This window comes from Rousettus aegyptiacus, unplaced genomic scaffold (genome assembly GCF_014176215.1).
Source record: "Rousettus aegyptiacus isolate mRouAeg1 unplaced genomic scaffold, mRouAeg1.p scaffold_m13_p_4, whole genome shotgun sequence".
Classification (NCBI taxonomy): Eukaryota; Metazoa; Chordata; class Mammalia; order Chiroptera; family Pteropodidae; genus Rousettus; species Rousettus aegyptiacus.
This window is the reverse complement of record NW_023416307.1, coordinates 113,622,582-113,648,866: the sequence shown is the minus strand read 5'-3', so window position 1 is coordinate 113,648,866 and position 26,285 is coordinate 113,622,582. Positions and strand designations below refer to the sequence as shown.

The 26,285-nt window shown below is 47.4% G+C and overlaps 1 protein-coding gene across 2 annotated transcripts; it reads right to left on the bottom strand.

The window, feature by feature from the left end:
- Positions 1 to 1,056: 1,056 nt before the first annotated feature.
- On the bottom strand, positions 1,057 to 23,313 carry WNT5A (Wnt family member 5A). 2 transcript variants are annotated; one of them, XM_016131681.2, is made up of 5 exons: positions 22,001 to 23,313; positions 15,758 to 15,891; positions 14,304 to 14,554; positions 9,368 to 9,660; positions 1,057 to 5,620 (listed from the first exon to the last, which is right to left on the bottom strand). In XM_016131681.2, exons 2-5 carry the CDS (start codon positions 15,835 to 15,837, stop codon positions 5,162 to 5,164), a joined length of 1,083 nt encoding a protein of 360 aa, XP_015987167.1. In that variant the 5' UTR covers positions 15,838 to 15,891; positions 22,001 to 23,313; the 3' UTR covers positions 1,057 to 5,161. The 2 variants fall into 2 exon arrangements, with proteins under 2 accessions (XP_015987167.1, XP_015987168.1); XM_016131682.2 differs by lacking the exon at positions 22,001 to 23,313 and adding an exon at positions 16,299 to 16,396.
- Between the last annotated feature and the right edge of the window lie 2,972 nt (positions 23,314 to 26,285).

Genomic DNA, 26,285 nt, shown 5'->3' with positions numbered 1-26,285 from the left:
CAGCACCAGGATGTGAACTCCAGAGCCTATGTTATTAATTGCTAAGGCAGCTTGCCCTGTGGAAGATGCTGCACCTCCATATCCTGCACAGGAAAACTTTCAAAGGACTTACCTGGCTTATTAGTCACCCCAGGCAAGTAACAGTCTACCACTGTGGTTAGCCTGTATGCCCCAAGTGCTCAGACCTCAATCTCTCCATATGAAGCTTTGGTTCTCAACTGGGGGTTGATTCTGCTCCTGGGGCATATTTTGCAATGTCTGGAGACATTTTTGGTTGTCCTGAATGGGGGGTACTACTGGCATCTAGTGGGTAGAGACTAGAGATGCTGCTAAAAATTGCACAAGACAAATCCCCACAATGAAGAATTATCTAGCCCAAAATGCCAATAATGCTGAGGTTGAGAAACCCCGAATTAAAACTTCTGGCGGGCAACCGTTGAAACTGCAAAACGCCACAAGCAGAATATTCCAGGTGATTCAGTTTATCTAGAATATCATTTTATGTCTCTCCTCAAATCATTCTATTTTTCTTCTCTTGCCCTGAAATTTCATTGTAATCCTATGTCACTGTGCTAAATGCTTACACTGAATAATAATCTCCTAATGCAACTTTTATATGTTAGCAGCAGCAGAACAAATAAAAAATGGAAAAATGAACAGGCAAAAGAAAAATGAACATTAAAATACAAAATAAATCCTTGAAACTTAATCATAATATCCACTACATCAACTGCATGCCTGTAATGTGTGTTCTCTTCTGGATGCCCTAAACCATAATTGTGCCCTGTGCCCGCATCAAACCTTGATTACCATGAACACCATCTCTGCTAAACACACACGTGACTGCGCCAATTTCATAAAATGATTTTAATAGAAAAGTACAAGATATGAACAAAAATAAATAATTATCTCGTTTTTAACTCAGCAAATTGTACACTGCATATAAAGCGGGTCTAAGATGCAGTTTTCCTCATCCTTTTTTTTAGTTTTGAAATACTGAGACAGCATTTTAATGAAAGCTTCTCGATTCAAATGGATACATTTTTGTTTTTTTTAAAAAATCATAAAAAATCATACCAACCTTTAGTCATTCTACACCCATTTTTTTAAAGTTGGCTTACAAAATGATGTTTCACTAAAATATTATCCAATCATCAGATTTAAGTGTAAAGTTTGTTCGAACAGGTAAATTAAATTTCTTTACTGTTTTAATTCTTACATTGCTGAATGTTTCCTGCATTAGAAACTCATTTGATCTTCTTACTTTCAAAACATAGCATCGGTTTTTCACCATTCCATAGAGAGGGGAGACTAAAAAATACTTTTTTTAAAAAAATAAATATTTTAAAAGTACCCTTTACAGTGAGAATGCAGTATTTTAGACTATGCTTTGGCGCATATTTGCATTACATTTGTAAAATACGCTTCAAGTTACAGGTACTGTACTGTTAGAGTTCCTATCTGTCTCTATTTATATTACGGAACACTCAGTCTTTGGGGACTGTTTTTGCTAATGATCTCTTGGAATCAGCCAGTTCCAGTCTATGCTAGAGTGTCATATTTGATAATTCCACTGGCTTAAATAATGTTTTGCAAAACAAATTGAAAATTGGTATTGGCAAAATCACATGAGAAAAGGGTTTGGGTAGGTGACGAAAAAATACAGTCAGGAGGTCAGCAGAAGAGATGAACTGGACTCAAACTTAAAACAGTTTTCTTTTTACTTGGGCCCATGATTACTATTTTGAACATGGCTCTGCTTGCCACTGCCTATATATAAAATTTTTTGTTAATTTTCCTGTATTGGGAAGATCTTGAATGCATTCCAGGATGAAAAGGAAAAAAAATATGCTGACACTCCTAAATCGAGTATATGTTTTTGCAATAAAGAACACTGGTCAATATACAACTGAGGAAAAACTGAAACAGATGTTGAGTCCTAGAACCACAAGCGTTTGAATTTGCCCAGAAATGCTATTTTAAACACTCTATATGTTGGTCTACTGTTTTTTTGTGGAATAATGCATTCTTGGCATCCTTAAAAGGTTTCAATATGTTACAAGGTTATCCGGCAAGAAAAAAAGCAAAGGGCTAGCGCATCGATCTGCACAGCGCTGGCCAGACTTCAGTGTACACTTTCAGAAAGCACGAGAACTCATATTAATTGCACTTAACACAACGAACTTTTAGTTTCCAATGAGTTTTCATTCTCTGCAGATCGAGGCTTGCTTTTCACGAAATTATTTTCAAAGGAGTTTAGAGACAGTCCACGGTAACTTCAAAAAGAGAGGTACAATAGTTGCAGTGGTAAACACAAATACACTTTTTTTTGGACTAAAATTCTGGTCAAGGATAAAAGCATATGCCTTTTCAGTCTTTCTCTGAGATGTTACAACAGCAACACGCTCTAAAACAATTAAGTTACATGCATAATGCTAAAAGAATGTGAGCAATCCTATAACCAGCTTTAAGCCATCTGCTTGATTTCTTTTTTTGAGGAACATATATAGGAAAAGAGAATTCCCCTTTTGTTCCCTTACATATAGAAATCTTTTGAAGCTTCCAAATAGTTTGGTTTTGTTAAAATTCCCCGCTCTTCTGTTATTCTGACATGTAGTCACCCTAAACTCTCCCTCACGGTTTCTCAAAAAATCTCCACATGAATTATCTGAACGACAACTGAAACCACTTACGAATATACAAGTAACATTTTATTTTATATTCTATCTTCCATTTGGCATAAGCCTTTCGATGTTTGTTTTTTAAACCAGTGAAATATACAAATCACGCAAGACAGAAATATGTACATTAAAAGTACAGGATAAAGGCCATAGAAGATATACATAATATCTGAATGACGAGTAGAATATTTTACATTAAATAGTTTCTTTTAAAAACTAGGATTGTTAAACTCAACTCTCTTCATAAACATGAATCACTAAAAAGAAACAAAATCTGGTTTAGCAAATAAAAAATTACTTCATGGTTTTTGTATAATAAAAACCAAAAAAGTGACATTTTAAACTAATTAGTGCTTTTTAATTTCAAGATCTTTTGCTTGCAATTCACTGCAACTGAGGGGAAGTGAATATCGTTGTGCAATAAATTAAGAGCCACAGATGGCTGAGGTGATACGAAGGCCACCAAGTCTAGGAGGGTTGCACGAGATGTGTATCTTTCCAAACTTTTAAAACAACATAAGTCCGAGATAAGAATACGTTTGATGGAACTTTTTGGAAAGAGGTGTCCTTGTTTTAAAAAATTTAAAAACTAGCTATGTATGTCATGAGCCGGATTTTCCTTAGGGACTCAAATAGGTACTACTAGATCGAACAGGAACAGTGTTCACTCTGCAAAACGAAGTAAGTGCAACGCTGACCGTGTTTCTGAGTTTCAAATCTCTCTCTTCATTTCCACATCTATGCCGAACAAGTAATGCCCTCTCGAGAAAAGTGAACAGAAATAGAGGTTGGAGAAAGAGGGGGAGCGGCAGGGAAGACAAAAGAAATCTTCAAGCCAACATGCGTTATCAGTGAGGAAGACCTTCCTCAAAAACAAGGCTGCTTCATGATGCTCAAGGTGGAATCGTAACAGGGCCACGGCCCAAGCTCTACTTGAAACCTTCTGGAAAAATCCCAGTTGGATTGCAATGAAGGACAACAATACTCTTGACCAAGAAATAACCCCAGAGTAAAGCGTAAATCTAAATCACTGGCTGCACTGAGATATAATTATATTTATATTTATATATATGTATATATATATATATGTTATGTACAAAAGACTTTGAGATATCAGGCACCATTAAACCACATTTCCCCCCCTTATAAATGTAACTGTTCAAGTACACTAGGAACAGTTTCAGGGTACACCTGCAGTATAATAGGAAAAGCTTGAGTGGAGAGTCTAAACACAGGATCATAACAGTGAAATGCTGTAACACCTCTGTGAACTCCATTAGCCAAGTAACATCATTAAAAGAATAAAAGTTTTAGGGGGGAAAAAAATCCCTAAGTAGTGAACTGTTTTCCAAGTGGCGCTCCTAATGGTTCATTTCCTGTCCTGCAATCAAAGGGGACCCAGTGGAGCAGCCTTACCTCCTCCTCCCCACTCAGCAAGGAGGAATCAGACAGGGCTTGGGGTCAAGTGGGAGGGTGGATTTCACTTTTTCCCCTCAAACAGGTTTTCCGCTCTGGTGCAGTACTGAACTGCATGCAATTACCTTGTTGTTTGGGCTGAGGATCTGTGAATGGAATTCATGTATTATTTTTATTATTATCATTTATTAACAAGTATTCCTAAGAAAATTACAGTATATTTTCCTTTATATTCAAGCCAACCTCCCCTGCCCCTCTCCAAACAAAAAGTCTATTACCCAGAATCATTTGGGGATCCTTTTCCAATTTAATAACCTAATTTCTATAACAGCTTCAAATCACTGTCTATTAATATAGAAGTTTTTAAGTTTTATAATTTCTGGGGCTTTCCTCCCTGCTCCCCAAGTTTCAGTAGCTTTTAGAATAGGACCATCTGCACATGGAATGTTGGAGAAGTATGAGATACATGATATACCTTCTTTTTTCTTTGAGGGATATGAAAGTCCCACTTTTACATTTTAAATTACCATTCTGAAAATGTTTCAGGCTGGCAGCCTCTGGGAAGGGGTGGGGGGTGGGGGGTTCTCATTTTCTTGTTTCTCACGATCTTTCGCCAGAGCATTTACAATTCATTCTGGTCACAGAGGCTGAATCGTGCATAGATTTGGAGCACTGGGTGCTACCTGTCTCATATGACCCCATAGCTGAGAAAAAGAAAACATATTTCCCTTACCTTCTGGATGTGCACACAAGTTAGAGTATGTGTTATTTCCCCCTCATCTTATACCATCAAAAGAAGTCTTGTCTTACCTTTTCAAAGACCCACAAATAAATATTTTTCTTGGTTCCCGCCCCCCCCATTTTTGCCAAATAATAATTATAATATTAATAATAAACCACAGAGTTCTTAGATGGGATCAGAAAAAAATGGTTCCGGTTGCAATTCTTGAGGGAAAATAAAACAATATTTAAACAAACAAACAAACAAACAGAATCATTGTACTTTCTATAAATAAGTGGGTCCTGGGAATGGGGCTGAGTGGCAGGTGGGCAGCAGGCGCCCACTACTTGCACACAAACTGGTCCACAATCTCCGTGCACTTCTTGCACTTGACGTAGCAACACCAGTGGAACTTGCAATGGCAGCGCTCTGTCTGCACGGTCTTGAACTGGTCATAGCCGCGGCCACAGCACATGAGCTCGCAGCCGTCCATGCCCTCGGACGTCTTGTTGCATAGGCGGCCTTGTGTGCCCAGTGAGCCCGTGCTCTCATTGCGCACGCAGTAGTCAGGGCTGGGGTCGATGTAGACCAGGTCCTGTGTGGTGGGCGAGTTGAAGCGGCTGTTGACCTGCACCAGCTTGCCCCTGCCATTGAGGCGCATGGCCGCAGCGCTGTCATACTTCTCCTTCAGGGCGTCGCCCACCTTGCGGAAGTCTGCCAGCTGTAGCCAGCACGTCTTGAGGCTACATGAGCCGGACACCCCGTGGCACTTGCAGGCCACATCAGCCAGGTTGTAAACCGTCTGTGGGGAGATGGGGGCAGTCAGTGTACAAACACAAGGAGGAGCCCAGACCCAGGTGGGGTTGTGTTGACAGAGCCCCCCTCCACCTTCTAGATGGAGCCATGTTCACCAGCTAAACTAGGGGTGGGCTATTTCCTCTTCATTCTCCACTAACAGAAGTCTGTGTTGCTTTCTTTTAAAAGTCTACAAAATAAATATGTTCTCAGCCCCTCATTATTACACATCATCATCATAAACAACCACAAGTTTTTAATAGGAACGGGAAAAAAAAACATTCCAATTACCTCTGTTTTGCAGGGAAACAATATTAGCACCAACTAATACATCTCGAACACGCATCCCAGAGATTATGCACATCACCTGGATGAGTCCCTATAACCAACCTATGAGGGAAGTGCTAGTCTCATCCCCATTTCACAGAGAAGGAAAGTGAGGCCCAGAGAGGTAAGTTACTTACCAAATACTGGGAAGGAGGGATGCCAGAATTTGAACCCAGGCAGTTTGTCCAAGCTCAGTGATTTACCCAAAGCCACCCAGCTGGTAAGTGGTAAGGTGGGGAGGGGGTTCAGCCTAGGTAGGATCAGAGCTCAAATCTTTACTCACTATTACTATTACTATGATTGCTATGTGTCAGGCTCTATCATAAAAGCCTTTACACACTTTATCTCATTTCATCCTCTCACCAAAGTAATAACACGAGCTGGATTAGATGATGGCACAGGGACACAGAAAGGATAAGTGGCCTGCACAGGTCACACAGCTAGAATGTGGGAGAACTGGGCCTGGATCTCAGGTGTACTCTCCGTCCTGTTTCCCAAATAATCCTTGCTCCCTATCCTCATTGTCTAGGCTAAGAGTGCCCACCCTGGTTATGTCCTGACTCTGCCCCCGAATACAGACAGCTGGCTTCACCTCTCTGGGCCTCTGATTTCCATCTGTGAAGGGCACTGTGATGGCACCATTCTCACAGCACTGCTATGGGAAAAAATTAGGGGATGCATGGGAAGTATGTAGCATTCGGGATGCAATCAGTAAACCTGGTCTTTTTCCAGGGTGATAAATGCATGGCGTCTGGGTGCTGGTCCTGGGCCCTTGCATAGTTGCCTTGGCCTCCAGGAGCAGCGCCCATGGGTCTGGCCTCACAGCACTGTGCCCAGCAGTCTGGAAGGTAGTGACTGCCTATTTATAGTTCTGATGGCCCACAGTTCCTGAACCAGTTACCCTCCAGAGTAGGTCTCAGAAGGCCTGTCAGGAACCCGGAGGCTGACTGAGTTAGAAGGCTGCTTCCACACAGATCAGTTACCTTCTTCCTCCGAGGATTCAGAAGGGACTTTCTTACAAAGAGGGCCAAAGTATATTCCCTTGGCATAAAGAGTTTCAGGCAAGCAGCTAGTCTGAGGAAGGGTTTTGCAAACATATTTAACCTTTACCCCCTTTGAGGAAAATAAAAAGCTAATGTCCTGAGGAGATTCTACTATGATTTCTTGGCACAGTGTCCAACTTCCCTTCCCCACCCCCACTATCCTGGAGAAAAACTGTCTTCTATGTAACCTCATCCGCCAGGATCCAAGCTCAGCTCACTGTTCGAATTATAAAACTTATGGGGGGGGGGAATTTCAATATTTAAAAAAAATGCAGATGTTAAATGAAATTATAATATTAAAGGTGCTCTTCCAAGTCTCCAAAATCCCCTTTCCTCACTTGGAAATCCCTTGACCCTCTCTCCTTGGTTGCTAATCCCCTGATGATTTCTTTACTTGAGAGAAGTCTAAGAAATCCTTAAAGACAGAGGAAAGCACCAAATATGGGCACAACGGGGCCTATAGGAGTCAGCCACATCTCTGACCTGGAGGCATGTCTGGTTTGAGGCACTGGGCACACTGTATGCAGAGAGTAAAGGGATGTGTCCCTGATGAGGAAGCAAGGCCTTCTGGGATCCCAGAGAGAGCGAAGCTAACATGCCCATTGCATGGCCCTGGGTCAGCCACAGTGAGGAGAGTCCACCCGCACTGCAGGTGCCATAGCAGGAGGAGGCCTGAGAACTGAGAGCCTGCACTCCCTCTGGAGCAATTATCTGACTCCTCAGGGCAGCACAGGCAAAATACTGCAGATCTCAGTCCTTCCGCAACACCACCAAATGTTTAACATCAAATTTGAGAAGATAAGTTAGCTGGAATTATCTAGATAATCTTTGACTTCTCTATGTCTTTTACTTCATAATGTTTAGTAATTATCATTTATCAAGCACTGTCCTACTGGCAGAAACTAAACCAGGACCTTCGATTGAACCACATGAAATTGTTATTTTGTAGGTCAGAAATAGTATTGGTGATTTTGTATGGCTTAACCTATTGTGTGATCCTTGTTAGTCCTCTCGATAACCTCAAGAGGTAGTTAATGCCATGGCCATTTAACAGATACGGAAATGTGAAAACTGAGGCTCAGAAACAGAAAGGGACATAACTGGATTTTAACCTAGATTTCTCTAATTTCAAAACCTATAGCCCTTCATCCCTAAACTGTGATATATTGCATGAGATTAATTTTTAAAAGTGTCTAGCTGGTACCTCACTTCATTAAATTTCTTCCACGACCATGAAGTGGTTCTCTAGGCCTCAGTTTCCCTATCTTTAAAATGAGGGTGTGCAGCCAGAAAGTTCTAAGGCTCTTTCCAGTCCTGGATATTTTACTTGGTGATTATCTTCCCTTTTCCTCACCCCAAAATACAGAAGAGTGAGATCTCTGACCAGAAAGTTCCTGGCACTTACCTTGGGTTCTGTGAAAAAATAATGGCCCTGGTTTTCATTGCTGCCAAAGTTAAGAAAAGTTTTCACCCCTTCATTTTAGAGCAGCCATAAAGTGCCATGTGCTTAACCACAGGAGGGGAAAGAGGGTCTTTTGAACTAGTATTGAGCAGCATTTCATAGCCCCACCAGGGGACAGGAAGAGCAGAATGGGGACACTCAGGAGGGCTTAAACAAGGTCCTCTCTGGGAATGTGTGAGGGGCTCTCTCATCTCTCCAGAGCCACCCACAATTGGCATGATGGTCAGACTTCCAAAAATGCTGTAGTTTTCCTAGAAAAAGCTCTTAAAAAAAAAAAAAAAAAAAAAGCCCTTGGTCTATCAGGCCTGCTATCTAGTGCCATAAGACATAAGAAAGAGAAAGGACGGAGGGGGGAAAGATAAGTCCTGGAAGCTAGGGAGAGGGGCTTTCTCATCTGGGCACCATTGGAATAAATAACTCCCTCTCCCAAATTTAAGTCTAACAACAAAATAGTCCAGGAACGAGAGCAAACATTAATATTTTTACTTCTAGACTGGGCTAGCTAATTGCGCTGGGGACTAATTAAAAAGGCATAGAAAGATCTTTCTTGGGCAACTGCAGGACCTCCTTGGCTGGAGGGGGCCAAGGCAGGATGATTCGCCCCTAGGAAGTCTTTCAGGGGTGTGTGACCCTCTCCCTAAAGGCTGTGTCCTATGTTGTGGAGGTGGGGGGAGGAAATAAAAGAGAGAGAGACAGACAGACAGACAGACAGGAAGAGTAGGAAAGAGACCTGAAAAGATAGAAAGGGGGGTGAAGACAGAAAGAGAGGGAGACCGAGATGGCGCAGAGAGATACAGAGAGAAAAGGAGAAAGGAAACTATAGAGGGTAGGGGTGGCAGAGGGAGGGGTAAAGAGACAGGAAGAGGCCCAGCGTGGTTAAGAGAACGAGAGCCGGGGATGGGGACACGACTGGGGCACTCACCCTGCGGCCAGCCTCGTTGTTGTGCAGGTTCATGAGGATGCGCGCGCTCTCGTATGAGCCCTTGGCGTGGATGCGCTCTCGCTCGCGCGCGTCCACGAACTCCTTCGCGAAGCGGTAGCCGTAGTCGATGTTGTCGCCGCAGCCGCCCCACAGCCAGTCCCGCGGCAGGTCCTTGGGGCGCGCGGCGCGGCTGCAGCCGCAGGTGGACAGCTCGCCCTCGCGGCACGCGCGGCTCATGGCGTTGACCACCCCCGCGGCGCTCACCGCGTACGTGAAGGCCGTCTCGCGGCTGCCTGCGGGCGAGGACGCAGGTCACCGGGGCCCGCTGCGGAGGGGACAGGAAGAGCCCCCGACACACAGCAGGCCCAGCAGCCCCTGGCCCTGTGAGGGGTGCGGGTGGAGGTGAGGACAGAGGAAAGCCTGCTTGCACACGTGCTGTCCCGGGCGGGCCTGGGAAACATCCCTAACTTAAATCCAGGCCCTGTGCCCACCTGAAAGGGAAGCCAAGAGACATCCCGAAACCTACAGAAGCAACAAATGACAAAGGAGTAGCACATCCCTGATATCTCAGAGAGAGCCTAAGGCAGAATCCTAGGCAGTGCTGGAGTGATTTTCTCTATAACCCTTTTGCAGATATTGGAAACATTTCCAAAAATGCACAAGAAAGAAGTCACTGAGGAAAAACTCAGAATTTGGGTCAACTTCCTTACAATTATTTTAACGTTTGAATTATTTTCATTTTGAGTTACATATAAGGCAGAGGGAACATAGAATTTGCTAGGCTTAGAGCCTCAGAAAGTCTGAGTTCCCAATGGAACCTAGACACTACAGCAGCCACACTTGCGCGGAACTAGTTCTAGCCTAGCTTTGCCCTCCTCTGCAATGTAACCACCACCACCACCAGCCCCCAGCTCCATCATGCGTAATGAAGTCTGTCTCAGGACAAGACTCTTGACTTTCCCAGTGGACATTTCTAAACCTTCCTAGAGAGCTGTAAATGAAATTTGCCTCTTCTTAAATCCCAAGCTGACTGGACCGATAGTTCTTATTCAAGAGGATGAGTGTCTACCTTTAAAACAGCCTTCTGGTTCTGGGATAAATAACTCCCTCTCCCAAAATAAAAGCCTTTCTAATATCACTTCTGCAACTCCCTGACAGCCTGTTCCTCGAAGTATTAGAATAATAGCAAGTAGGGGAAAAGCACAATCTAAAGGGAAAAGAAAAAAACCAAAAACAAAGCTTCTTCCTTCCCCAAACTTGTAAAGAATATACAAACCTATGGGAACAAAGTTTTCTCCTCCCCTAAACTTGTAAAGACTATATCTCCTTGTAAAACAGTTATATCGGGGAGCTGTATTTGTAAGGAGAAAATGGAGGTGATCACAGACCACCTTAATCTCCACTTGTATTTGAAGACTTTTCTACATGTAACAAGAAGCCACTTAATATAAATGTTGTACGAGGAAAGAGAAAGGGTTAACACCAGGCCAGCTGAAGCTGGGCCTAGGGGTGGGATGAGGAGGGCCTCACTTTCCTCAACTATAAAATAAGGGTACTGAACTAGATGCCTAGGAAAAACAGGCCCCTTCTGGCACTAAAATCCCTGTACCAGAATCAGTTTCTCCTACACTTAAAGAACTTGCTAGCAATTTTTTTGTGGGGTGGGGGAGAGGGGAAGACATAAGAATGGCTGACAACCAGACTCAGCCCTAGCCAGGCCCACTCTCTGCAGGAGGATGGCTATGCCAATTCAAGGATCCAGCAGGCCGTCCTTTTTTTGGACTTCCGCTCCACACTTCAGTCCACAGCCATCTGTAATCCCCATTCTAGGAATGGCGATGTTTCCAATTTACCATAGACCTTCCCTCCCACATTTTAAAAATTGAATAACTTAAGGTGTGAGCTGGTGGTTGGCAGGAGAATCCAGAAAGCTCCTGTGGGGTGTGACATCTATCTAGTTCAAATTAGAGATGAACAGAATATGGGGGGGAATAGAGAGAAATGAGGAGGGCAGACAGATTCTAGGGAGTTATTTGGGGATTAACACTGATAATACAGAAAACACTGTGGCCTTGGATGGAAGACTTGTAGAATAAAGAGGTAGCTAGAGGAAGAGGAGATAAACAATCCTCTGGAGATAGAGGAAAATAAGACACTGTCCTATGAGTATACAGAGCATAAAAGAGCTTTTATACAAAACACAACAATACTGCTTGTTTCATAAGTCTATCCTAAGCATTTCCTTTTTGCCCCAGAATACAAACCTGGTAGAAGTCTCTAAACTAATTGGTCACTACAGGGAAAACATCAGTATGAAAAGCACTCTTTGGCTAATAGCCTGTGTGACAGTCATCCTGGATGGAATACTGCTGGTTCAGTTAGGTTTTCCTCCCTGTGAATCTACATCCTCTCTGATCCTCACACTCCTTAAAAATGGCGCCTTTCTGACATATCTTTTCACAGCATGGAAACAAAGAAGAGACAGAGACAAAAGCTGGAATAAAGGGTAGCATGATGAAAAATGAGAAAGTTTCCAAAATGAAGAGTGGGCCCTTCATGAGGCGATTGTGTACAGTGCCTCCAAGGCAATTGGTACCCTAGAAAAATGAGTTGAGGAGGGGTTGGAAGTGGCAGCCCTGAGTTTCTCAGACACTGGCCCCATCACAGGGTCAGATTCTCACGGACAAGAATTGCTCTCCATGTCCCTGGTGTTCTGAGCGCTTTGGAGTACACACACACACACACACACACACACACACACACACACTACCTTTCAGCCTCAAAGGTATTCTAAATGTTCCCTTAGCTCTTCAAACATACCCTTAAATAGAAAAGTGAAAGCTAAGTAACTTTCCCACTATTGGGGTTGGGTTCATGTTCTTCTTCCACAAAAAGCTGTTCTGGTTTTTCTTCACTTAAACTCTTTTTTAAATAAATAAAAAAGACAAGGCCCTGTCAGTGTTCCTCCACAAGCCACCCAGCAGCAGCTCTCTACCCTGAGACCCCAAGCACCTGGGGAACTTTTGGCAAGAGATGCAGCAAGTGCTCTCACCTTCCCAGGACAGCAGCTGACTTGATAGAATCTAGAAGGGCTGGCTCCCTCAAAGGCTGTCAGGAGGTTCTACTCTCACCCACTTCCCATCAACCCAGACCGCATAGTACCACACAGCTGAGGACAAGAGAGGATACTGGCAAGGGACAATTAAACATAGGCCTTTGTACCAAGGGTTCTGCTTGTTCCCTAAGGAAGTAGGCTCTTTGAATCTTGGACCACATTTTAAATAAATCTCCAGCATAACTCAAATCCACTTAGCAAATGATAGCTTATTCTGAACGTTTTGGGCCAAAACAGGCTACATATAAAGACAAGAAGAGGATCTTAAATCAAAGCTGTGTTCCAGTGACTACACAGAAAAAGAGTTTCAATTGCTGTTTTCCTTTCTGGTTACCATCAGAGGTGTAGGATTTTTGCTCACTCCTATACTTGTGAAAAAGTAGCCCCATAATGTGAAAGGAAGGCAGTTTAGGGGAGACACATAAAGCAAACGTGAGGGGGTAAAGCTGACAACCTACTATTCTGATATAACTAAAAAAAAAGGTTTTCTCTCACTCACAGTATCAAAATGCAGGGGAATTAAATCCTCACCACACCCCCAGTTAACTACATAAGGCAGCCTATATTCAGGGAAAACTCCTGAAGCTTAACTCCTAGATTCCGATCCCAGTATATATACATTAGCACATTTTAATCATTAACAGGAAGGACAAAGCCCTATGAAACTTTGCAGGCTGAGGCTGCAGACCATTTTCCCATTCAATTAGAAGAACGGCTTCCAGTCCTGTATTATTTTAGTTTATGAAGCCGCTTGGCTCAAACATCCACTGACAACTCTTTTTTGTTCTCAATGAATACACTTTTCAGGGTTTTTTAAAAAGCATTTTATCCATCCGTGACGGATATTAAGCTAACTTTTTTTCTTCAGTCAGTATAAACAGTTAATTGCTTTGATAAATTGCTTCTTATTTTAGGAGTCACTGCAGTCATATTAATTATAAGGGCTTGTTTGCATAAAAGTAAAGAGACCTAAAATTTCACACTAGAAAACACACAGGACCACATCTTTCAGATAGTATCCTATGCTATTAAACCAAACCAGAGACAAACTGAGTTTTCAAATTCTTTGCCTTTAGCCCAGTTTTAATGCCATCTTCTCCCTGAATGGAACAACAAGTTCGACAACACATTTAAAATAAAAAATTGGTCTATAGTGATACATACAAAGGTTTTTTTTTTTTTTTTTTTAAGTTTCTAGGTTTAGGTCTGAAGCATGTGCTTTTATATCAATTGCCAAAATCGCAAATGTAAATTGGATCACTTCTAATTAAAATTCTTTCCGGGACTAAAAATAAAGCTCTTAACGTATATATCTTTATAACCCCAGGGATTATCTATATTAGGAAAATTAGAACCTTATCCACTTCCAACCTATCTAGCATTCTGAAAGAGGACAATTTTTAGTTTGCTTCTTGGGACATTTGAATTATGGGTTAAGTTGGGAACCTTCTTACAGTTAAAAGAGTTCTGAAGTTTAAAAGAACATAAATGACTCAGCTTTCCTCATCTACTTTTGAAAAACCAAAATAAGTGTGCTGCTTCTATTTTAAACCAAATGTCTCTTAGAAAAATTAAGTGCTCAGAAAAATGAAGGTGACTTTGATGCTCCCCTCCTGGTTTGGTTAAAGAAGTCCAAAACAACGTATAATCAGTGTGGGAACAGGAATTAACACCGGTAGCAATAGTGACGAAAATTCCCAAGCAATTACCCTGCTAGAAGATTCCCTCCTTGTCAAGCTGGTTAGTAAATACTAAGGACTTTTTCTAGGAAAAAAAGTTTATATATATATATATTTAAAAATATCTTAAACAGTTTCCTACCTATCTGCATAACCCTGCCAAAAACGGAGGTGTTATCTACGGTGCTGCAGTTCCATCTCCGATGTCGGAATTGATACTGGCATTCTTTGATGCCTGTCTTCGCGCCTTCTCCAATGTACTGCATGTGGTCCTGGTACAAGTGGCATAATTTCTTCTGTCCTTGAGAAAGTCCCGCCAGTTGGCTGCAGAGAGGCTGTGCTCCTATGATATATACTTCTGACATCTGAACAGGGTTATTCATACCTAGCGACCTGAAAAGGGGGGGAGATGTGCATTCAAGATTTACGTGAACCCTCGAGGTAGGCCCCCTGAAAGCATGTCAGCAAGACATAGTTTCAAGCACACAGATGCTTTTTCTCTGCTGCTTGTCCTCATGACAAAGTATGAGAAGGGCTTCATAAAACTCCTCTGTTTAACTCTACTCAGAAAACGGAGGTATTGTGTAGTCCCCATTCCACCATCTGGCTCCTCAGAGTTTTTATTCCCTTCCTTGCCCCCACTGCCATATACCTAAACCAATATTTCCGAAATCCACTCAGAAAAGAGGGAAACAGCGGTTTTGGGGACAAGCCTCTGACCTTAAGAGAAAGTGACTCATTTTGTCCCACAAATTGGGCTGATCTGCCTTAAAAATGTTTGAATGCCGAAAGTAGACACAATTCGACATGGTAGGAGATAGGAGTTCCCTTTGACTGATGGAAGAACAGTGGGACAAGTATATAGACTAAAGAAAATTCTCCATACTCTGAACATTTTAAAAGGGCTCCTTATGTGATTGTGAAAGACGTAAGACAGGGTATCCAGTGACCAGAAGTCATGTTTGACAATCAGAAAAACACTTTTCATTTACAGGGAAAAAATATCCAGAATGCCGTCAAAATAATCCTCTGGATATACTGCAGCCCATCTACAAGGCCCCTACCAGAAAGAAATCCTCGTTTAGGGACATTTGACTACTTCAAGTTCACTTTTTTTTTTTAATCTATTTTCGAGCCCAAATATTTCTCCACTTGGAGTTGAGCTGTGTTCCTAGAATTCTGTCTATATCAGACCCTGAAGGTTAATAACCTCAAGTGACAGAAAGATAAAAAGCTGAAACTCACTTTTACTACCTAGAGGTGGCAGAAAGTAAATTTTATAGATAGGCTTACAATTATTAGAGAAGTGAATTTTGGTTCCCTTGTATTATATGATGTACTACAAGCATACATCTGAACAAGGGCCTCATAGAAAAAGGTCTAGATTTATAGGTTCTGATTCTCTATGGAGCTAAAGATAAGCTTTACAATGTTAGCAAATTCAAAGGAAATTCTGATTTAAAGATATATATAAATAAAATGTTATGTGTGTTAGATAAATGCACCAAAACTCAAAATTCAGTTTTAAATATTCCAGCATCATACAAATGAATCTTTCTAAAAATAAAGTCAAATATGTACATAGAATGAACTTACCACCAAGAATTGGCTTCTATTACAACCTGGGCGAAGGAGAAAAATATGGCCAAAGCCATTAGGAAGAACTTGGAAGACATTGCACTTCCAGCCGTCCCCAAAGCAACTCCTGGGCTTAATATTCCAATCGACTTCTGGAGAGGGAAGAAAGGAGCAGATGTTTATTGCCTCTCAGATAATTTTCAAGCATACAAGTTTAAACAACGGAAGCATCCGGGTCTCTGAAGTTTACTGTTGATTGACTGCGCTTCTCCTCCGTGAGTTTTTTGATGGCAAGATATAGGCAGTTTCTTTTTCCAAATTAATCCACCCACGCAACCTCACCAGGAAATCTGATTTCGCTGGGATCCTGTGCGCGGGGCACGCCAGCGATTACAAACATGTCTCAATGCTGTTGAGTAAAAGCCCCGGTGCCAGGCGCTGCCTCCTTCCTGCTTGCTCGCGTCCCGCACCCCCTCGCTCCCCTCTAGTTCGCGCTGTGCTGGGTCCCTCCACTGGAATTCACTTAGGAACCCGCCGCCACCCTCGTCCTTTCCCCGACCTGGGCCGAGCAACAAGTGGAGCCGGAATTAATTCCATGGGCAAGAGGAGCGCGAAGGCGAGCGGAGCGCGCGCCGCGGGCGGCTGTGGAGGAGGCGGGGTGGCCGGCGCGGGGGTGGTGGGTGGGGGCAGGACGCGGGAGGGAAGGGCAAGGGGTGGGGGGGGGGGGCGAGGCCCGGGGGAGCAGCGCGCGCGAAAGTGCCCAGCTGGGAAATGCAGCTCTGAATTAACATCGTATGTTTCATAATCAGTTTGCGGGCTGCTTTGGGAGAAGCCACTTCCAGAGGGGGAAGGGCAGCTGGGATTCCTTAGAACGCTCTTCAGCCAGATGGGAGTGGGGAGAAGGAGACGGAGGAACAGGAGTCAATGAGGAGAGAGATCTGCTCTTCCAACCAAGGAATCCAGAAAACAGCGCGCTCCCCTGCCTGCGGCCTCCTCCTCGGACTTAGTGTACCCAAAGAAGGGATGGCACCCCAGAGGAAAGAAAGGGGCTGGGTCCCGCTGTGCTCGGAGAGGCTCCCTTCCCAGGTCTCCCACAATCCTTCTCCCAATTCTGCTTTTTCATTATCCCTCCCGCCCCTCCCGTCCCCACTCCTGGCAGCTGCCACGGAGAGAGGGGAAAGGAAGCCAAGGGGGACTCCGGTTTCCTTTGGCCCTGGTCTGGAGTGGTCGGCCACTTCTCCATCGTAGCACTGTGAGCCTGGCCTTGTAACACTGCCACCCCACCCTCCAGCCCAATTCAGACTCGGTTCGGTCAGTCCCGAACGGTGAGGGTGCAGGGCGAGGCCAGAGCTGGTAAGAGTCAGCCCTGATGGGGCCAGAGATGCGCTGGCTCCCGCGCCGCGGCTGAGATCCCTGGATTCCAGGGCGTGGAGGGCCGGGCGGCAAAGATTTCCGTCGTCAAGAATTTCGGGGCAGGGGCGGCCTTGGAAACTTCAACAGCCGATCCTCCCCACTGGTGACTTCTCCACCTGTAGGCGGCGGCGGAGCAAGGCGGTGGAGGGTGCGGGTGGGAGGAGCGGGTTTCCAAAATCCCCTTTTACATTTCTGATAAGTGTAACCCGGCCGCGCTGCGCCTCCCGCAGCTCCCGAGGGAACTCGTTCCTTGGGAAAGGAAAGGTGAGCCTCTTCCAGACGGCTGAAGGGCCTGGCCTGGAGCCTGCGCCGTAAAAGGGACTGATGGGACCTAGGCAGCCGTGGAAACGCGCAGGGGCTCAAGAGCTTGCCATGACTTTTCCCTGCCAGGCGCCCCTTTGGCCCGGACACCTCGGGACTCCTAGAGGAAACGCTTATGTGGTCCCCAGTGCCCGCTAACTAGGGCTCCACGCCCGTAGCTCGCTCGTCTCCAAAATGCCACAAAGCTGGGGGTGCATCCCAGAGAAAAGAAACCTGAGGTTTCCCCAGCCTAGGAGGGAGAAGTCGTGGTCTCCCTCCCCACCCCCGCCCGAAGTGTCAAGTTTCCTCCGGGGGAGGGGTGGGCTGCGAGGTCTGCCTTCGCGCGCGGCCCTTGCGGCAAAGTCGACTCTCCCTATAGGCGGCCAAGGCCGCGCGCGCACATACTCATGCACACTCACACGAGTGCACACTCACACGAGTGCACAGTTACACACACTCCGATGTGCTTCCGAGACCACGGGCGCGTATTGCTGCTGGCCGCGTGCTCTTTTCCGAGCTTCCTGACGGGCGGGGCACGCGGGGCGGGGCGCGGGCAGCGAAGAAATTGATAACAGATTCGGTGGATTACAGCAGATCTCTTTGTTAGAGGCAAAGCCACACAAACCGAACCCACACAAACCGAACCCACTCTCGGCCCGACGACCCCGGGAAAAGTACACCCGATCTCAGAGCTGGGGCCAACTGGGAATGGGCCACTAGGTCTCCGCGACTCGGGTCTCTCCAGCCTGGCGGTTGGCGGGAGGTGTCCCCAAAGGGATCCGCAAGAGAGCCCCGCGAGTCACGTTTCCACTTAACCCCGTGCTCTTGCCCGGAAACACCTTGGCCCTCTTCCCGCTCTAAAACCTGCGCAACCAAGAAAAGGCCCCACAAGTTTCAAATATTGAAGGAACCCACAGAGAATTCATTAATAAATACACCAACTCTGTGGGGTAAACATCTCTGCCTTGTTTACCAAGAGATCTGACCCGAAAGACTTTACGAAATGAGACTTCTCCGGAGACTGTCATACCAAGGGTAAAACAAGAGTTCTAGGCAGAAGCTAGGTTTACCAAAGAACGGACTAAACGTTTTCGAACACTTTCGGGGCCTGAGGAAGACGACTTTATAAGGATCCTCGGAATGTGTTCCCTGTGTGAGATGATGAAGAGGATGTATTTGAGAGGTTCAAGCGCAGGGGAGGGTTAAGGTAGGGAGGGGTAGGGCGTCCGTGCGCCCCGGTTTCCAGCCCAGAGCAGCTCAAAGCAGTGACTGCTTATTGTGTCTCTCCTCCAAAGCCTTCGCATTGGATTAAAGGTGTTCCTAACTCCCCCTTTTTATCAACTGGGGTGTGGATTGTGAGTAATGAGGGGTGAGAGAAAGGAAACCGTCACGCTGGTTAGAGCGTGTTTGCAGGCGGCAGAAAGCATCGGAACTCGCGAGCAATCGCGCGCACACCCAAGTCCTTCGCCCGCCGCCCTTAAAGAGAAATTCTACAAAGGCAAGGATAAGATCCTTGACCCTCCGCCACCGGCGCTACCTCATTCGGTTTGGGCACCTCCTTCCACCAGGCTCTTTGTGTGCAGCCGCTCTAGCCGCCCCCCCCCCCCAAGTCTGGGAATGGAAATGATGAGGGATGCCAACTAGAAGGAATAAGTGAGTTAGACCTGGGTTCGCGGTGGCGAAAAGGGTAGGAAACTCCAAGATTCGCAGCTCTCGGTATGAAATAAACGTTGTTTTTCCCACTGTGATTCCTTAACAAAGCAAGGAGAGATATGAAGAAAATTGTGGGAGAAAAACCCGGTTGCAGCCACAAAGTTGGGCCGTCCTGCCTCGCTGAACACCGAGAGAAGTGGTAGGGGATGATAAAGGATGAACCGCCGAGGCCGATAGGAAGTCCACTGTAGTGGAGAAGACTAGGAGCCAGCGCTCCACTAAGTGTCTAGCCTGGGTGCAGCCGGGGCCGCGGCCGCCCCACGCCGCCGGGAGTTGTCCACTGCGCTGGGTGGGGGTGGGGAGAGAGAAGGTGGAGGGAGCTCCTGGAACCCATATCAGTGCAAGGAACCTGAGCAACCTCTGATTGCTCCGACTCAGAATCTACAGTAGGTCCGGTTACAGGGAGTCTCTAAGGGAGGAACAGTGGCCAAGCCTAGTCTAATTCTGTTCCCTGCCTCCTCTCATCCATCCCTGGGACAAGGCTCTCCAGACCGCAAGACACCTCCCTCCCTCCCCCACTTCTCTCCCCCTCTCTCTCCCTCTCTCTCCCTCTCTCTCCCTCTCTCTCCCTTTCTCTCCCTCTCTCCCTCTCTCCCTCTCCCTCTCTCTCTCTCTCTCTCTCACAGACACCCCCTACTTCTACCTTCTCACACAGGATGTCTAACTCTCTCAACACAGGCTCTCAACTTTGTCCAGAGGAACAGCAGTGTCCAGTGGAAGAAAGAAAGTTAAAGATAAATTGAACCCCCGCTCTTCAGAGACAGTTTCAACTCCCCCTTTAAATAGATGAAGAAACTGAGGGCAAGAAAGAAAAAGCAACGTTTGTTCTCGATTACAGAGAAAATTGATGAGAGCACCAAGGCCAGATCCAAGGCCTCCGATAGGGCGAAGTTCTTGTTTCTATGCTCTGGAGAAGACGTACCAACCCTTCCTCCCCTCGTTCGAGCCCCATTTGCTGGGTCGGACCTATGGTCCCTTCCGTACTGCAGCTATGGTGCAATGAAGCTCGCCTCTGGAGGTCTCGGAGCGGCCATCCTGGGAGAGTGGGACCTGGTGGTCTGGAGGGACGTGCGCAGCCAGAGGTTGGAGCTAGGAGCGAACAACTAAGCTAGCTTCCCGCTAAACCCAAGAAACCGACTCCGAGGCGTCCTACCTCAAGGCAGCCAATAGGGGGCAGCCGGCACCGCGCGGCGGGGAAGAAAAGGCCTTGGGAATAGCTGAGCTCTGTGCGCACGCTGCTAACTAACCCCTTGTGCACCAGAAATCTCGGATGAAGGGAGGGAAAAGGCAAGAGGCTCTCGGGTTGAGCCTCCGGAGTGGGAGTCCTCCGGAGTGGGGCTGTGCGGGACTAAGGCTAGGATGCCTAAGACCCGAGAACAACTGACCCGTTACCGCCCGACCGCCCCGTCCCCCGCACACACACAGGGTACAAATCCACACACACAATTTCCACTGCCTCTCCATCGCTTGCGCGCTCTCAGCATTGCCCTCTTCAAACTCCCCTGGCAGAGGCTCTCTAGAAACAAAATATCCACATCTGGCTGGAGCAACAGTGAACATTGGTGGTAGGACAGGGGCTGAGAAGGTGCGAGCCCCACTGTTGGCTACAAGTGACTTCCAAAGAGCGAGTTGTCTATTTAAAGAAAGACGAGGAGATGGGGCCCCCGTTGCCAGACGGTGTGGAAACGAAAACAAGGCCGCGGGGTCTCCAGGTTTGTTTGTTTGTTTTTTTCTTTTTAACTCTTTTTGGGGGAGGGGGCGGGGAGGGTTGCCTTTAGGAAACATTCTAATTCCAATTCCAACCGTATTTTCTAGAAAACTAAAAATGGGCGAGATCAAGAAAAATGGAAGTAAGGATAGAAACTTGGAGGATAGAGGAAAGGTTTGGAAAATAGCAAGTTATATTGCAGGAAGAAATGTTAACTTTTCGTAAAAGTGAACTCTCTGTGACCCTCAGAGTGTGTGACTCGGCTTTAACATACAACTGACAATTAAAACAAACAAGAGTTCACAAACTGCCCCCCTCCCGCTCTCCCAACGCGGAGGCCCAAATGTCTCCAAAGGACAAGGCAGATTCTGCGCAGGGGGCCGGGGCGCGCTTTCTCAGCGGACAGGATTAAAGCCACCACCGCCAGCACTCCCCGCCCCCATCACCGCTGCTAAGTGCCGGAGCTCACCCAGTGGCGGCTAATAATGCTAATAACGCGACCCTGCTCCCCGCGCCGGGGTGCGCGCTGGCCCCCAGCCAGGCATTCTTAAAGGCGCAGGGCCTGCAGCGCTAGAGTTCCCTGGCCAAGGCTAGCTTGCAACCTGGCCTCTGGCTGCCGAGGGCAGGAGGTGCGCTGCTCTGGGGCCCCTAGTCAAGCTCTTCGGTCTCCCAACTAAGGAGTCGCCTTCCCCTTTCCAAGGCTTGGCCACACACCTTCTTGGTGCCCTGCGCCGTGGGCACTTGGTAAATATTTGTTGAACTGAATCATTATCCTGTTACTGAAATATACATAGTAAATTATCCTCGAATTTCTCAGGGCAAAAGGAAAGTCGTCCCTGAACTGCACTCAGTTTTTCTGCCCTGGCTCTTTCTAACTTTTTCTCCAAAGTCGAAAGGCTTTGCAGAACTTTTGGTGGGACAAGAGGTCTCCCGGGAAACAGGCAGTGCTAAAGGGGTAGAGGGCAAAGGGGTAGAGGGCAAAGGGGTAGGAGTCCCTGCTAGCTCCGCGGGAGTTCAGCCTCTCGAGGTGGCTGAAGAAAAGGAGGGATGAGGGAAGGATTCGGTTAACTTCTAAAAGAAAAAGAAGAAAAGAAGTGATGAGCGTCAGCAGAGCTCAGAACACCTACCTTCCTGGAGAGGGGGAGGGGGCCCAGGGAGGAAGTCGCCACCAGAGCAAGGGCAGCGGAGGAATCCAAGCAGAGCGACCGGGTTAAGCCTAGAGGGACAATCCGGCGCAGAGCTGCGGGCTCCTCCAGGGCGCGTCTGGCAGGCGCAGGGAATCGGAGCCGAAGCGGTTGCTGGAGCCCAAGTCTGAGGGTCGGAGCCCGAGCAGCGCTGGGATGCGCCGGGGAACCGAGGGGGCGCGGAAGCCCGCCGGCCCGCAGCAGGGACAGGGCCTGGCTGACGCGCAACAAGGGAGCCGCGGGTCCGGCGAGGGCGCGCAGGCGACTGTTCCGCGGCGAGGCGCTCCTTCTCCAACGTCCATCAGCGACGGCGGTAATTAGGGCTTTCCAACCCCAAATGTGGGCGTGATTGTGCAAAAGACTTTACAACAAATAAAAAAAAATTCTTCACAAGAGAGTGAAAAAAAAAAAAGCCCCACTACTCAACTCTGGCCTGGGGCGGAGGGGGGGGGGTGATCTGTGCACCCAGGTGCCCCCAGTTCATTCACACCACGGATTTTGCAAACTCCCGGCGGCTCACGCCTCCTGATCTCCAGCTCCTCCTCTCCAAGTCTGTGGCCGAAACGTCTGCTTCCAGGCGCTGATCCCGCGGCCGCGAGTGAGTGTGTGGACGTCTGTGTACACACACACACCCAAACACACACACATACACACACACCGCAGCTTGGGGGCTACGGAACAATCAGGCGCGCAAGGCTTTTTCTCCTGGAGATGCCGCTGAAAACGCACAAGTCGCCATCCGAGCTGTAAGAGTCAGCGCCAACTTTTGTCCTTTCATTTTAGGGTTTGGCAAAAAGGGGGCGCAAAATGGGTAGAAGTTGTCCCGACGTTCTGTTGCGTGGCGGTTTCGGGGAGCGATTGCCCCAGAGAAGACACGGGCTTCCCCTCCCCACCCCCTTTTTTTCTTTCTTCGGGTTAATCCCCCTCTTTCCCCCGCCTTTCCAGGGCGAAAGGCGACGAGAAGCGAGGGGACCGAGGGCGTGGGGCTGGGGAGGGGCAAGGGCGATGGGCTCCGCGGCGGCAGTTCAGCTTCGGAGGTCCATGGCCGGCGCGACTGCCCACCTCCTGGTTTGGCGCCCGGGCCTGAGGGGCGGGAGAGCGAGCAGGCGGGCGGCGGGCGGTCGAGGGTACCGCGGCTGCGGCGGGAGGAGCTCGCTCGGCAGCGGCCGCACGGAACCGGACTCTGGACGGCGGAGGCGGCGCCTTGGAGTTTTGCAGCAGCCTTCCACGCGATCCTGTGTCCCTCAGACAGACTGACCGACCGCCGTGACCGCGTCCCCCCCACCCACCCCCAGCCTTCCTGGCCAACTGCCTCACTCTATCCCTCCCTCTCTCCTGACTCCTCTTTCCCCTGGTGTTCTTAGAGATTTTTTTTTTTTTTTTTTTTTAAGTTGCAGAACCAAAGGCTGCTGAAGGGGGGGGGGGGCGAGGAAAAAAAAAAATCTCAACTTTGCCTATGCGCATGCGTAGTGAGGCCGGCCTATGACAAACTCCGCAGGATTTTAAAGCCGTACCACAGGCTGGGGTGCAGAGGGGCGGGATACGCTCCCCGCTGGAGCCCCCTTCTCTCAACTCCCCATCCCCCAGGCATCTGCTGAAAGAGAGAGGTCCACTCCGCAGCCGCTGCCTGCCCTCCTCCCGGCTCTCTGCGCTCCTTGCAAAGTCTCCAACCCGCAGGAGGCTGAACCCCAACTTCCTGGGCCGGACTCCTTGGCTCGCCTGTCCCAAGGCCACTTCCACTGGGGCTACACGGGGGCTGCTGCCCTGGCACGGAACCTCTTGGAGGACCTCCTCCCCAATCTTGCCCCGGGGGAGGGTCCCTAATTCCCAGAGCTGGAGAATAATGCATGCTCACACATCCTACGGAGCCCCCAGTGTAGTAGATTTAGGTACTGGGATGCACGGTTGAGCATCTGACGGCGACGCAGCGCATCCAGATGCGACGCAATGTCTTGCCGGGTGGATCTTGTCGGGTGCCCTAAGGTGAGAAGTCTGCGAAGTTCTTCAAAACCGGGTTATTGGCACTGGAAATTCTAGACACTTCCAGACACCTGTAGTTGTTGGGACCCAAGTGGGACGCGGTTGGTGGATGTGTGTGCCTCCCACCTTCAGCCACCCAACCAGTGCCTCAAATTGGAGCTCAATTCTTGTTCTCAATCCTCCCCATTCTCCAGACATTCCAGGTAGATGACACATGCGCGCGCACACACTCTACTACCACCATCCATCTGGCATGCACTTGACCTTAGGGACAAAATCCGTAGCCTGGGTACTTCAGAGCGGTTGGCTGTTTTGTTTTGTTACTTCGGTACTCCAATCCCACCCCTGGCTGACCACTCCAGCGTGCACAGGGAAAGGGTCTGGCAACGATGTCCCCACACTTCACACTTCTTTCCGGGTCCTTCCTTGTCTCAACTGACTGGACCATTCCCCAGGTCTGGCCTCCTTTGCTGGGTGCACCAAAATGGCAAGTGTGGGCTTCCCACAAACTGCAAGAGATGCCCTTGCTCCCGCGGGGCTCGCTTTCTTTCTCCAAGGGCACACACAGCCATGAGGAGGAAGAGCCCGAGGTTATGAGAGATCCCCTTGGGACCTTCTCTTTCACCTCCTGAGTCTACTCTCCCCTCACCCTCTTTAGGCCTTGGCCACTTAACAACTCGTGGGCATTTTCTAGTTTTCCAGTCTAGCATGAGAGCTGCCCATGGGAGGCAAAAGTCTAAACAAGAGAGGGAATCGCCCTTACCGCCGTTTCCTCTCTCCACTCCGTTTTGCCCAGTGGCTTCGGTCTGGAATTCTAACTAGGGAAGCTCACGAACCTCCAGGCAGGCACCCTCAGTGATGCCTTTCGTTTCCATTCCTCCTCGGACAGTTCGAGAGAGGAGGGAGGCACTGAGAGGTGGCAGGAAGCGAGTTGGCTTAGAATGCAGGTTCCTAAGTGTGCTGAAGCCTCTGGGCACCTGGGTGCCCAGAGGCAGTAAGCTTAGATGATTCCATTCCCAGGAAGGAAAAGGCTGTTACCTTAAGAATTTGCCCCACCCATAACCAGTGGAGAAACACTGATTACCCAAACCACAACCCCCCTTCCCTTTTTAATTGCTGTGTTCCAAATTATGTGGATTATTTCCTGTTTCTCTCCAATTGCCTCTGCTCGTTTGTGTAGACACAGCCCCAACATTTTTATTTCCTGCTTTGCTGTCTTTCCTCTATTGGAAGATGGTGTTGAAGAGTTCGAATCCCCTCTCTGCCACTTTGTAGCGTGAAACCTTGGACAAGTCATTTAGCCTCTCTGTGGGAGAATGAACAGTAATGATTATGGAGCACTTAGGATGAGCCAGGCACTTATTGGACACTCGATACCTGCTCTTCTACAAAAAGCAGTTCTGAAAATAGGTTTTTAAATTCCTTTGGTGACAAAACTAGACTTCACATGATGAGATCATTTATATAGTCTTAATTTATCTCAGTTGGAGTGAATGTTCATACTTTTCACAGAAGAAATATGAATGATGTTGCGTTAGTGGGTACTTCCCCAGACCTCACTGAGGCTGTTTGCAAACTAAATAATGTGCCCTATTTTATATTTCAAAAAAATTCCAAAACTTCCGACAAACCTATCTGGCTCCAAAGACTTCAGATGAAGGATTGTGAATTTTATCTGATGATATTCATAATGGGTGTGCTGAGATTATTCCCCACGAGGATGCAATACGCCCTGTGACAGTGTTTCTGTAGCTGTAACCCCAGTGCTCAGTACAGTGCCTGGCACTTAGTAGGTGCTCAATAGTATTCATTGAATGACCAAATGAATGCACGCATGAATGAAAAGATTATTTCCAGAGAAAAATGTCCAGGGGAACCCACTGGAAATCCACTTTGAGCCTTCAATCAGGGAATGCTGCTCTGGGCTTTGGAAAGCCAGGCTCAGTTGCAAGAGCCAGTCCCATTATGGTCGGTTTGGCTGGTCGATGAGCAGGCAGTGCAAAGGAGGTAAATCAATGCCTCTCCATCTCCATCTTCAAAGGTCTTTGTTCCACAGACCTCCAGTCTGTGGAACTAACTACTCCTTTCCTCTTACAAACTGTGTGTGCATTTGGGTATGTGTACTCCGATTGAGTCATCTGCACACACACTGGCAAGGCATCACCATGCTCCACTCATTAAAAATGCTTTTGAGTTTGTGGAAAAAATAAATCAATATTTTTGGCTGCTCTCCCAACAGAGTTATTTC

Coding starts and splice junctions, on each gene's coding strand:
- WNT5A (XM_016131681.2), bottom strand. CDS start 15,837: ATGTCTTCCAAGTTCTTCCTAATGGCTTTGGCCATATTTTTCTCCTTC. Junction 9,661..14,303: donor TGGCAGGGTTATGCAGATAG/GTAGGAAACTGT, acceptor CCTCGCCCGCAG/GCAGCCGCGAGACGGCCTTC. Junction 5,621..9,367: donor ACAACGAGGCTGGCCGCAGG/GTGAGTGCCCCA, acceptor ATCTCCCCACAG/ACGGTTTACAACCTGGCTGA.